At 38.4% G+C, this 14,097-nt stretch overlaps 1 protein-coding gene across 1 annotated transcript in view; it reads left to right on the top strand.

The window, feature by feature from the left end:
* The first annotated feature begins 7,747 nt into the window (after positions 1 to 7,747).
* The window catches only part of SLCO4C1 (solute carrier organic anion transporter family member 4C1), a 61,764-nt gene continuing 55,414 nt past the window's right edge, over positions 7,748 to 14,097 (top strand). Inside the window, exons 1-2 of the mRNA XM_059919402.1 lie at positions 7,748 to 8,176; positions 11,244 to 11,507. Coding sequence (XP_059775385.1) covers positions 7,822 to 8,176; positions 11,244 to 11,507 — 619 coding nt within the window. The 5' untranslated portion in view covers positions 7,748 to 7,821. The remainder of the gene's footprint in view (positions 8,177 to 11,243; positions 11,508 to 14,097) is intronic.

Genomic DNA, 14,097 nt, shown 5'->3' with positions numbered 1-14,097 from the left:
TAATTGAATATTTTCTATGATTCCACTTTATTTTTTTTCTTGGCTTTTTTATTGTTGTTGCTATTTAGGAGGCTGCTCTAGGGCTCATGGTGTAAGTCATTATCATATTCTACCTTTGACATGATATCACTTCACATATAAGACATTTACAATAGCATACTTCCATTTCTCTTTACCTGTTCTTTGCATTATTGTTGGCATACATTTTGCCTCTACACAACTTATGAATTCCACAGTACTTCTTTATTTTTGTTTAAACAGTGAATTATCTTTTAAAGCGACTGAAATAATTTTTAAAAAATCACACATATTTCTCCATGGGTCTTGAGCTCCATCTCCTCATTTCTGGTGTTCTTTATTGTTTTGCATAAGTCATTATTTTCACTTGTTATCATTTTCCTTTAGCCTGAAGGACTTCCATAACATGTGTGCAGGTGCTCTGGGTGATGAATTATTTCTGGGTTTTTTTTTTAATGTCTGAAAACTTCTTTATTTCACCTTCATGTTGTCTTACTGGCCACTGTCCCTCTAATCCCTTCAGATGGTTCTTTCCCTGGACTAGGATAGTTTCTTCCCATACATGTGCTCTCTGCTGAATACTAGAGGGAACCCTCTGCATATCAACTCTGTCCAGCTTTCTCCTCTCCAGTACTCTGTCCTACACATTCTAGTTGTCTTGGACCTTCAGCTGTGTCTCCTCAACCCAAGAGAGTCTGATGGGTTTTTTATGGATCTCACATCCTGCCCCACCCTACCCGCACCATCAGTTGAAAACTCTCTCAAGGCAATAAACTGCTCACCTAGTTTGTTTCCCATCTCTCTGAGATGATTGTCCTTCATTACCTGGTATCCAGTGTCTTGAAAACCTTTTTTTTTCCTTCATATATTTTTTCTATTTTTCTTTATCTTTTGGGTGTTTCAAGTTGAGGTTAAATCCAGTCTCTGTTACTCCATCCTGCCTGGAAGTGAAAGTCCCTTCACTGACTGTTCTTTTAATGCCAGTTTTTTGTATTCCATTTTTCATAGTTAAAAAAATTTGTCTTTATTTCACCATTGCCTCAGAAGTTTTTACTTCTTATAGTTCTTATAGTTCTTATAGTTCTTCAGTATTATTTTCTTTTTCTAGTCTAGCAAATTTTCATCTCCCCTGATAAGCTGGAGTATGGAGATCCTTGTACCTCTTCATCAAAGAATAGACAGTTGATTCTGTGAATTTTCTCTGATACTCACTTAAGCAATTCTCTATTTTCATATCTCTTTTGTAGAGTATAAAACATTTGTCCTTGTCCTATAAGAGCATACTCTGAGAGCTTTCACAAGTTGTAAAGTAGAAATGTAAACGTTTTGTTTTGTTTTACCTATGTCTACTGCCTTGAACTTTGTTCATTAAAGCTCTTATTTACAAGTAAATTATTTTGCTAATTAATAGCAGCCTGCTAGCTCCGTCAGCCTCACACCAGACTTCTCCCAACTCCCAGTAAATTGTGAAAAGATTATTGTGAAAGAATTTATGAAAATTCCTCACTCACCGCTATCACTTTATCTGTTATTGGCCTATTTTCTGCTTCTGACTGCATTGAGTTTTTGGGTGTATTTGACATTAATCTTGCTAGAAGCGGACTGCTGGAACAAATGAAATCGCTGTCTTGTATAGTTTTATAAATCTAAATTTTAGTAACCTTCATTATCTCCTTTCCTTTGTTAAGAAATGGATAGTGGTTAAATTGTGGATGTGATGGGACTATCAAGAGTGGCAGGATGGCTATTTCTCTATTCAGTAAAGATGGCATTTTGTTATGATTATGACATTGTGATTGTGTATATCCTATAGAATCATAGCATGTTGAAGACTGTTTCCAGGCATCAAAATCAGACCTTGAGTAGAAAAGAAATATGTTTTAGAAATAATATCCTAATTACTAATTTATAGTAGGTTAATTTCTTCTAGTTTAAAGCATTTCTTGAAATATAAATCCAATTATGCTTTCTTCACTATATCTACTGTTGTGATATTTGATCATAAGTATGCTTTTATAGAGTTCATAGTGTTTTGAGTGAATTATAATAACAATCACTTAGTGAAAAGCTTAACTTGGTACTATACAGTAAATTTTATACTAGTAGTTCATTTTTCACTTCCTACTGAGTTTGCTTTCTTATGGGATTATTGTATTAAATGTTTACATGTTTTCTTTTTAAAAATCATGATCAGTCATGTTTATGGATGTATCTCTTAATGATTTATGATCAGTATTACTAAAAGAAAAATGCAGGTGCATTTCTCCTCAATATAAATATATTTTTCTGTGAAACTGCAATTCAAAGCAGTATTAAAAAAATCTATCAGCATTAAATTTTTTCTTAAGATATAATTTGTGTTTTTTTAAAGTATTTATTTATTTTTGTTTGGTTGCGCCAGGTCTTGGTTGCTGCAGGGAAGCTCCTTAGTTGTGGCTTGCCAGCTCCTTAGTTGCAGCACGTGGGCTCCTTAGTTGCAGCAGGTGGGCTCCTTAGTTGTGGCATGCAAACTCTTAGTTGAGGCATGCATGTGGGATCTAGTTCCCTGACCAGGGATCAAACCCAGGCCCCCTGCACTGGGAGCAGAGTGTTATCCACTGCGCCACCGGGAAAGTCCCTATAATTTATTTACTTTTTTTAAATTTTAATTTTAATTTTTTTATTTTTAAAAAAAATTTATTTATTTATGGCTGTGTTGGGTCTTCATTTCTGTGTGAGGGTTTTCTCTAGTTGTGGCAAGTGGGGGCCACTCTTCATTGCTGTGTGCAGGCCTTTCACTGTCGTGGCCTCTCTTGTTGTGGAGCACAGGCTCCAGACGCGCAGGCTCAGTAGTTGTGGCTCACGGGCCTAGTTGCTCCGCGGCATGTGGGATCTTCCCAGACCAGGGCTCGAACCCGTGTCTCCTGCATTAGCAGGCTGATTCTCAACCACTGCGCCACCAGGGAAGCCCTTTTTTTAAAAAAAAATTAATTAATTAATTAATTTATGGCTGTGTTGGGTCTTTGTTTCTGTGCGAGGGCTTTCTCCAGTTGCAGTGAGCGGGGGCCACTCTTCATCGCGGTGTGCGGGCCTCTCACGATCGCGGCCTCTCTTGCTGTGGAGCACAAGCTCCAGACGCGCAGGCTCAGTAGTTGTGGCTCATGGGCCTAGTTGCTCCGGGGCATGTGGGATCTTCCCAGACCAGGGCCCGAACCCGTGTCTCCTGCAGTGGCAGGCAGACTGTCAACCACTGCGCCACCAGGGAAGCCCAATTTATTTTTAATTATACATTTTCTAGAGCATTTAAAGTGAAGAATACTAGAAGGATCACTTAGATTGCTTCATTGCTTTTCTGCTTTTATTTAGTTAATATAAGATCTAGTGGTGTTAATAAATATTTAATGTTGGGATTTTTAAAAAAATTTTTTCTGGTGTTGCTTCCTTCTTTTTTGTTTGTTTTGCTTTGTTTTTTTCTTTTTAAAAAAATTTTTATTGGAGTATAGTTGATTTATAATGTTGTGTTAGTTTCTGCTGTACAGCAAAGTAAATCAGTTATACATATACATATATCCACTCTTCCCATATAGGTCATTACAGAGTATTGAGAAGAGTTCTTGGACTATACAGTAGGTCCTTATTAGTTATCCATTATATATATAGTATTGTGTATATGAATGCTGAAATTTTAAATTATCTCAAAAATATCTGCGTTTGACCATCTTTCTATTCAGGCTTCCTCAAGATCCCTCCAATTTTAATATTCTATGAGCCTCATAGTGTTATACTGCTAAAGATTTCACATCAGTCTGAAACTGGAAGGGAACTAATAAAGTATTAAAAGCAAACAGAAAAGAATATGATAAAATACTCAAATAGGCATATAAGTACATTTTCACCCTATAGGCATACCTACTTGGAAGGCAAAAATATAATCCTTAGAATGCTTTTAAGCATGGAGTCAGAGCAAGGGGAGTTGGTGGGATAATCTTGAAAGCTTCTGTCATTAAGCCACTTTACCTAGGTTCATCCAGTTCCTGATAGGGCAGACCTACTGCACATCCCAGAAAATGAAACCCATAGGCAGGGACATCTGCTTCTGTGTACATTGGTGGAGTTCTACTTTAAAATCTGGATACTGTTCTTTCTCCCATTCTCCATAGTTTAAAAATATAGCAAATGAAATTTGCTAAAAAAATAGCAATTTATTAATTACTTCCTGAAACTTAAGATGGTATTTTGACTATGCTCATTAGATTTACCCTAGGTTGAACAAAGAATTTTAAAATGACAATTTTCCACAGAATTATCACAGACAAAATCCATAAAGTTGTTTTGTTTTGTCTTTGTTGCAAACCTGAACTTAAGGGAACAGGAAAGTAGTGTTGATAACAATTTCATGAAGACCAAGAAGTACTCAGCACGGGGCTTCTCTGGTGGCCCAGTGGTTGAGAATCTGCCTGCCAATGCAGGGGACATGGGTTTGATTCCTGGTCTGGGAAGATCCCACATGCCACGGAGCAACTAAGCCCTTGCGCCACAACTGCTGAGCCTGTGCTGTAGAGCCTGTGAGCCACAACTACTGAGCCCACGTGCTGCAACTACTGAAGCCCGCGCGCCTAGAGCCCATGTTCCACAACGAGAGAAGCTACCGCAGTGAGAAGCCTGCACCGCAAAGAAGAGTAGCCCCCTCTTGCTGCAACTAGAGGAAGCCCGCGTGCAGCAACAGACCCAACACAGCCAAAAATAAATAAATTAAAAAAAAAAAAAAGTACTCAGCACGAAGAAATAGCGCTTTTGCTAATCTTTTAACAAAATTCTACTCTTCCTCACTGCAACAGTGGAGATTTCTCCTTAGACAGTATGGATTTAAGTGCATAAAGATTATGCTACTTTGATTTCGATAGTCTGAATTTGTTCACTCAAAGCTGCAAAGTAGTCTTAAACCATGAATGTATTTACATCTCATCAAAGCAAACTTTGCTGATTGGTTAAATTAATTCATATTTCATAGATAAAATGGTGATCATATCTATTTACACATTTAAACACTACTGTAAGTTTATTTTTGTCGAAACTTTTTTCAATAGAAGGCCTAGGAGGATTACATACCAAGCCTAATTTGAATATCTGCCAAATCTGGGGAATTCAGAGCAGCATTAGTCTTCTAAATCTCATCAATACGAGATAAATAGGAGTTTTGATCTCTCAGAATTGCTATGCAATAATCCTAACCACGAAGACAGGCTGTAACAATTATAAGAGAGAAAATGCAATGTCCAGGGAAGATACCTAACTGAGAGAACTAAGTTCAAATCCTTAATAAGGTTGGCTATTTATTAGCTATATGACACTGGAAGAGTTGCTAATCCTCTCTGGAATGTAGTTTCTTTACTATGTAAAGTGAAGATGATAATAGATACTGCTCTTGTAAGGATTAATAATGGGATATATAGCAGACATTTAAAAAATGTTAGCTCCTACTTCTGCTCTTTCCTTAGGTTCTAGGCCAGTCTAGACTTTTTTTGACTGTGAGGGAATAAAGAACAGAATGTATGTCTGTTCAAAATAAGATAAATGTTTTATATCTTAATCCCTCAACTCAGTAAAATAGGTGTATATAAGTGAAACAAAATTTTCACAAAATAGTACTTGTGAAAATGTACTGTGTCATGCACTGTGTATTTTTTTTCTTCTGAATTCTACTTTATTTCATTAAAAGGTAATAGTGTTTGGAAAATATTCCTCTAGGCCACTTTAAGTGAGCCTACTGTCTACAGTTATAAATAAAAACATCTTGTTTCAGGATGAGAGGTAAACCTTCCATCACCATACTCTTTTCTCTGGGTTTAAGGCTACACTTGGATATGATCATCATATGCTACCAAATCATTGCTATTTGAGAGGTATTAGCACTGAATCTAGAAGTAGCTTCTTGGGCAGGCAACCAGCCAGGTGTTAAATGAGGATAGGAAGACTTGAAAACTATCTCTAGAACTTGATAGCATGATTAATTAATATTTAGTGAAGTACTCTAACTTTCGATGAAAGGACCCTTATAAATAATAGTACTAACGTACTGAAAATATCATATACCATATAGTATCCAGTAATATCTGAGACCTCTATTAACTTTGCTAAAGGTAGTTCAGACATATTGTTTGAGAAGTTTTACAACCAACAATTAGATTTGAGGAAGTAGTTTCCTTAACAATCTGCAGTCTTATGAAGCATAACAGCTTTGTGTTATGTAGTCCTGATTACATAGCAAAAAGAAAATATTTGTGGTTTTTATTATGTTCCTTATTGGAATAAATAGTTCATTTAGGGAAAGATAAACATTCCAGGACCATGATATATAGTTTTAAAAACGTCTCTGTTTAAAATATATTACTTTGGGATGTATTAGTATACCTTCAGAAGGGGACAGAGAATGGGTCCTTTGAAAATTTAATCATACCATGATCATGTCACTCCTTAGCTCCAAACCTTCTTATTTTAATCACAATAAAAGCTAAAGTCCTTATAATAGCCTACAGGGTCTGGCCCCAATCACTTCTCCCCCACCCCACCTGCACCCCTTTACCTGCCTTCAACTCCAACTGCTCTCCAACCATCTCATTCCACCGCAGTCACACTACTTCCCCAATATACCAGGCTCCCTCCCTTAACTTTCTTCAGTTCTTTGCTCAAATATCACCTTCTCAGCGAGGCCTTCCCTGACCACCCTCTTTAAAATATTGCATCAAATTCTCCCCCTTCCCTTAACACACACGCACACTTTCCAGCCTGTCCTTGCTTTACTTTTCTCCATAGCATATGTAGAGATGTACTACATATTTATTACTTATTGTCTGTCTCCCATTAGAATGAAAGCACCATAAGGGTAGGGGTGTTTGTCAGTTTTTGTGCACTATTGTACCCCCAGAGCTTAGAACAGTGTTCGGCACTCAGGAAATAAATATGTTTTGATGAATGAATGAAAGGATGAATGAATGAATTGTAACTACAATTAGCATAATGGTTTCAGTTCTTCAAAGTGTTTTTCTTATTTATTCCACAGGTAGAAATTATTTACACGACTATCACTATTGTTAATCTTAAGATAGGCAATGTACAGCAGAAAGAATATTATATATATGGCTTTAAAGTTTCTGAGTTCCTATTCCTTCAGTTTGGGGGAAGTGAAAGCTAAAAAAAGGGGTTCTGTCGTGGTGCTAATGGCTGCGGTGTTGAAGGGCGGCTGGGGATTTCGTTTCTAGGGAGGGTTACAGGTGAAAGTCTTACCACGTTGCTCATGGAATCCAAAGTATTGTACCTGTGGCTGCTTGATTCTTGGAGTCCAGACCTAGCCTGGTTTGGTAAGCAGCAAGGGAAGAAAACCGCCGGATATTTTCTTGAACGATCCCCTGATGCAACTGTGTTTACCGCCTTCCCGGCAGCACCCAGGGGGAACTTTAGGGCCAGGAGACTCTCACAGCCTTTATTTGGTTCTCAGTCCCTGGGCTCTGGGAAGCAGCGAGGTGGGCTGAGGGCCCTCTCCCCTTCACGTGGCGGCCGCCGGGCCGCACGCCCACGCGACAGGTGAGGCGCGGCGGAGCGCCAACTACACAACGGCGGGGCCAGACGCCCGCGTTCTGCGCCGCCGGCGGCCGCGAGTTGGCTGAGGAGGGTCCCGGCGGCGGCGAGAGCCCCTGCAGACGGACGCCCGGCAGGCGGGAACTCTTCCCGCACGGGGGCGCTGCCACCTGCCCGGAGGAGGAGCCAGAGCGGGACCTAGTTTTTTGCGGCTCCGGCGCACGGGAGTCGGGAGAACCCACCCTGATCATGAAGGGCTGCAAAGGCATCGAGAACCCGGCTTTCGTCGCCTCCAGTCCGTACAGCCCGCGCCGTTTGTGTCCATCGTCCTCTTCCGTCGAGGTCTCTGTCTCGTCCACCAATCCCCTGAGAGAGGGTTCGCCGCCGCAGGAGCCGCAGGAGCCTCAGGAGCCCCAGAAGTCCCCGGAGCCACCTCTTTCTTCAGTAACTCCTCCTGGCTCCCAGGAGCGGTCCGGGCCAGAGTCACTGTCAGAGTATGAGGAGGGGCCCTGCGGGTGGGGGAACTTCCAACCCCAGTGTCTCCAGTGCTGCAACACGCCCCAGGGCTTTCTGTTTCACTATTGCCTTTTGGCCCTCACGCAAGGTAAGGTCCAGGGCCGGCTCGAGAGGGCGGGGGGCCAGCGGGGGGCCGGCGGGGAGGAGAGGGCAGGTGCGCCGCGAGCCCGAGGGGTCGACGCGCCGAGCTAGGTGGCCCCAGGCTTGGGACTTGGAAGCGCTCGCACCGACGTCAACCTACGAGGTTCAGGTATCTACATTTTAGCTTCTCTTTTATGGAAACATTTAAAACTTGCCATACAAGCTTTTTCTCTTTAGTGTTCTACCTCAGTCTAGCCGATTCGATTCCTACAAAGAAGATGAGTGGAGCCTTCCTTCGGGAACCTTTTGCTGGGGGGTGGGGCGGGGGAGATCCACTGTACGTTACAAAAACATACATTTTGCTAAACCCCCTTATTAAAAGGATTTTTTTTTTTTTACGTTGTTTCTGGAAGAGAAGAATTAATAAATTTGCAGTTGAGGTAGGGTGGTTCTCGAAGGAGAAACTTGTTGAAAATATATGGTATCGGTTAGATCTAGGCATTCGTATTTTGTGAGTATAGTTTGAGTGTATTGGATGCACACGTGGAGCCCAGTGAGTAAATCCGCAAAGGCTTCAGGCGTTGTTAACTGGTAAGGCAGTTTGTTCAAGGATCTCTTTTAGATTCTCTCGGGAGTTACTGATAAAGTCCAGGTTTATACCCTCAGGAGTTTGCAATCTAAGCCTGATTTGGAGGAGTGAGTAGAAGGGCCGAGGGACAATGACTCTCCTGAAAGAAAGCATGCGGGGAATGAAAGAAATGGGAAGTTACACTAAGGCGACAAATTAAGGAGGGGGGCATTAAAGTGCAGCATCTTCAAGGACATGCTGATGGTTAGCTAGAATTTGATGGTATGTAGATATTTTTTGGTCACTTGAGTCATAGTTTAAAAAATATTTTGTAAAGAGGCAATCAAGGACTGATTGAAAGAAATGTAATAAAAAAAAAATTGGGGGAGGAGGTGGGTTGAAATTGCTCTTTTTTAAGATTAACAGAAGACTATATCTAAATATACTCTTCCTGTTCTTATTCCTGCTCCACTGTCCTAAAGCAACTCAGTGTCCCTTGCACAGGTTAGGTGCTGAGTAAATATTTGTTGATTGTGAGTCTGCAGCTCTTCTACTAGCAACAGTTTTGTGCTAAAGAGTTACTTCCTTTTCCACCTTTCTTGTCCCCACCAAAGTTGGCCTTCTCTCAACATCTTGATCTCAGTTGTCCAAAATCAGTGATTGTGAAGCATCTTAGTGTCAAGGGAATGCAAAGTTCAAAGAAATTGGACACAAGTAAAAAATTCCTTGTCTTGTGTATTATCTTAAACGTATTCTGAAATTTCAGTATGATTCCAGAATATATAATTTTGCATTTAATATAAAATATTGTTTAAAATTATTATCGAATATAATTGAAATTCTTAGAGAAATGTGTCAAGTTTAGCCTGGAGCTACTCTACCTAGAAATCTCCAATTTCAGAAGCGTAATCTGAGATGAAAGTGACCCAGTAAGTTCTTATTTTGGTTTAAGTCTGAATGGCTGAAAACATTATTTTTGTGTTTTTCAAACAAGATCCTTCGGAAGACCATTTCCATGATATAGTAATAGGTGATTAATTGGTAAAAAAGACCCAAAACTTGTCAAGTGAGTTTACTTAACCCAGCACTTCTCAAAGATAAACAGGATTTCTCTTAGCACTTAATTGCCTAAGGTACCTCATAGCTTCATGCATTTACAAGAGACAACATAGTATGCAATGTTTCATGAAATTTCTTTTTTTTAAAAGCAAAGTTCTTGGAACTTGTGTAGCATAGAATTCACATTGAGATCATAGGCTTAAAGTGCTATATTTCCATAAGAGTTTGCAAATTTGCTTTCTTAGAAAAATTTTTACCATAAAAACAGTGAGTTCTAATGACTGACTTTTAATCAGTATGGCAAGTGTGTCGGAAAGTTGATTTTAGATGGGAAATTTTCAAATTCTCAGACAACCTTATCTCCTTATAAATGTGTCATTCCTAGGTACCTTAGAAATTTTATCTTAAAACATCAAGAATTATAAATTGGCTTATAAATTTATTAAACTGGCATAAAAGTAAAAATCATGTTAGGACTTTTAAAACTTATATAAATTTTCTTGAAATACATTCCTAGTTACAGCCTTGATAAAGCAAAATTTGAAGAGATTATAGAGATCATGACTTGGATATACTCTTTCTATTAATTAATGAATGAAAACAATTCATGGTAGCCTCTCAAGTAAAAGGAATAATCAGTTAAAAACTTTGTAATTTGATCAGATGCTTTTTATTTTCACTTTATAGTAATGTTTAAACTTCTGTGTATTTAATCTATATCCAAACAGAACATTTTTGTTGTCAGTCAAAATTGGATTTTCAGCTTTTCCTTGTTTATCTTGTATTCCTTCATCATGGTTATAATGAGCAGATGAAGTATAAGGGTTTTTTATTTTTCTTTTTTCTGTTACTTTGCCTATTATTTAGAATGCCAGGGGTTAAAATAAGACTTTTAGTTTGTTATTTTTGCCCCAGGAACTTTTAAATATAACTTTAAAGAGTGCTAGAAGAAAATAGAGGTTTGAGAACTCAATTTCACCTTTCTTAAGACTAAGTCAAGGATCTCATGTTATAAATATGTTTAAAGATTGAGTAATTTGAGCAGTTTTAGTATTTGACCTCTCAATCACCTGTACATTTTGTACTCTTTCAAGCGAGGTCCATGGGACTATGCTACACCTCGAAACTCTCTAGCAAACCAGCCTCATGAGACTTTACCAGTCTTTTTGTCACTTAAAGAAAAATGAAGTTAGTTATAATTCAGTATGTGATAAGCATCAATTTTATTTAACATCTGAAAATTCACAAGTGTATAATTTAAAAGCGAACTGATTTGTAAAGGAAATATGTTTGGCTTGCTTAGCTTTGAAACTTTGAGATTTTTAAAATTGGTACATTTAAAAATATCAAAAGAAACAAACAATCAAATTTTAGTATGTCGTTAATAATCATAATCTATATGGTAAAGTTGTAATAATGCACTTAAATTTCCTCTTCTCTCTTTTAGGTATGGTGGTAAATGGCCTAGTAAATATTAGCATTTCCACTATTGAGAAGCGCTATGAATTGAAGAGTTCCCTGACTGGCTTGATATCATCAAGCTATGATATCGCATTCTGTTTGTTGTCTTTATTTGTATCATTCATTGGTGAAAGAGGACACCAACCAAGATGGCTTGCATTTGCATCCTTTATGATAGGATTGGGAGCACTTGTATATTCATTGCCAAAATTTTTTAGTGGAAAATACCAATTCGGGTCCCTTTTTGAAGGTAAGTTTCTGTTGTGTTTTGCTTATTTTAAGAAGTAGTATGAAACTATGTTATACTGCAACTCTATATTGAAGCTCACTTGTATGGGTAAATAAGGTAAGGGCTAGTCTCTTCCACTGCTCACTGCTTTGTTATGATGTGAATTGTGTTAGGAGATTACTGAGACAGATTGCACATTATTCATCCCTTCAGTGGCTCTCCAAGTTTTTAATCCTCGAATACTCATTCCCCATATTATACACAATCTTCCTCAGAAAAGACATGACTTGTTTTGGTTTACAGGTGGTGTGACTTCACTGGGGTTCTAAGATCTAGTTTTTCCCTTTATGGTTTTATTTACTGTGCTTATAGCTCTGCACCCTGGACATGTTGACTCCTGATTTGAGAAAGAGAGGTAAAACTTATAGGAGTGGGGCTTTTCCTGAGAACTGAAACTAGCTTTACTTTTGACTCTAGTTTAGAGACACAGAACTTCACGAGTTACCTAAAGTGTTGCTCTGGTCAGTACATTATTTAAAGGCTCAGAAAGGAAGTTTGATTATTTATATTTCTTCCCTTTTCTTTCCCCCAAAGAATCCTTTTTAATGGAAAAACGATTATGGTAGAGCCCAAGAAATGTGCTAATGAAAGTAGACCTTAACATTTTTTGTCCTTCCTGAGACTTTTAATAGCAAGTATTGAAATAAAATCAGAGGGCTACAAAATCTGAAGTTTTGATAGGTTAGGTAAATGAAGAAAAGGCTTATAGTAAGAAGAAAGGAGAACTGGGGCCTCCTGCACAATAGGCATTATTTTTAAAAAGTTAAGATTGTTATATTTGTATTAATTTTGAAAATTCATATTAAAGTGTTAACATTTCCCTAAATCTATTTCCCAATTATAGAATGACAACAAATGGGAAAATATTTTCAATAACAAAGTATATATCATGCAGCATGGTTTTAGGAGTGCACTTATTTAGAAAGCAGACTTCATTTTGGGAATAAAAATAGAATATGCAAGCATATGGCCCAAGAGAGGATGTTTTAAAAATGTGATACAGTTTGGAATGAATTGGATACGGTGAATGTGTTATCAGTAGAAAGAACAGTTACTAGATTCTAGTATATTATCTAAGATTCCACAGGATTTTATCAGGCCAACTTCACATACTTTCTCTGGGGGTAGATTTGGGAAAAACACATGTAGGCTTTAGTATAATACCTTTGAAATCTTAATTTCAAAGAGGAAAGGGAAAAGCTGAATTTTAGCCTGTCACACGAGAAATACGAAACTGAGTCTATGATAGCAAAAATATTATTGTGTCTGTAGTATTTAGGTGTTGATCTTTGTACTGAATCTAATCCCTCATTTTTCCAGTTGATCAGATGCCCTGTTTGTTCTTAAAGTATACAGACTTTGTTAAAAAAAATCTTTGACTCTCTAAACTAAAACATAAACACTTAGTCCAGTGCAGAAGCCTGATTCGTCCTCAGCCGTCTTCTTAGCTTCTTCTCTTGCCATACGTGTGTTGAGTTGCAGCCAGTCTGAATAATTTATATTTACTAAAGGGAAATGGCCACAAATTAAGGTGTGTTTGTGGCCAGAGATGAAACCAAGAAGGTTGCTGAAGCCAGGTTATCGACTTTTAGTACATTATTGTATATTGTGCAGGTTTTCACCAAATTCATATTGATATTTTTCATTATTTTAGTTGAGGTAGATTAGGTAGAGGAATTGGCTGATCTGTAAAATTTTTACACTAAATTAAGACTCATAATTTAAATAATAGTTTATCTGTGGCAAATAAAAGCAAAAACTCAGGTTGCCCTTACATTATTCTGCCATTCGTTATGATGAATATTTATTGATATGGACTATACATGATGCTGAAATAATAGCAGTGAAACTGTTTCATGCCCTCTGGATTTTATATACTAGTGGGAGGAAACACAAAATAAACAAACAAGATAACTGAAGATTGAGGTGAGTGTATAACAGAACAAGTAGTGTGAAGTAATAGTGTACAAAAGGGAAAATTTGTGGGCAAGGAAAGGCCATTGTGATTAAAAACTGGATAATGAGGACCCAGCCAAGGAAGATGATATCCAGGCAGGAGAAAAAATGATCACGGGCTTTGGAGCAGGAAACAGCTTGGCTGGTTTTCGGAATTGTCAGTTTTGGCCAGCATGATCAAAGCGAGGGAGAATGTGGCGTGAGATGAATTTGAGAGGCAGGTAGACCGCAGTGTGAGGCATTTGGATTTTCCTTCAAGTGCAATGGGAATTCATGAGAGTTTTACACAGGGAGGTACATGATCTTATTTATGTTTGTTTTTTTTTTTTTTAATTTATTTTATTTTTGCTGTGTTGGGTCTTCGTTTCTGTGCGAGGGCTTTCTCTAGTTGTGGCAAGCGGGGGCCACTCTTCATCGTGGTGCGCGGGCCTCTCACTATCGCGGCCTCTCTTGTTGCGAAGCACAGGCTCCAGACGCGCAGGCTCAGTAGTTGTGGCTCACGGGCCTAGTTGCTCCGCGGTATGTGGGATCTTCCCAGACCAGGGCTCGAACCCGTGTCCCCTGCATTAGCAGGCAGATTCTCAACCACTGCGCC

The sequence above is a fragment of the Balaenoptera ricei genome, chromosome 3 (assembly GCF_028023285.1).
Source record: "Balaenoptera ricei isolate mBalRic1 chromosome 3, mBalRic1.hap2, whole genome shotgun sequence".
NCBI classification, from domain to species: domain Eukaryota; kingdom Metazoa; phylum Chordata; class Mammalia; order Artiodactyla; family Balaenopteridae; genus Balaenoptera; species Balaenoptera ricei.
Note: the sequence above shows the minus strand (reverse complement) of the source record. Positions and strands in the feature narration are given on the sequence as shown.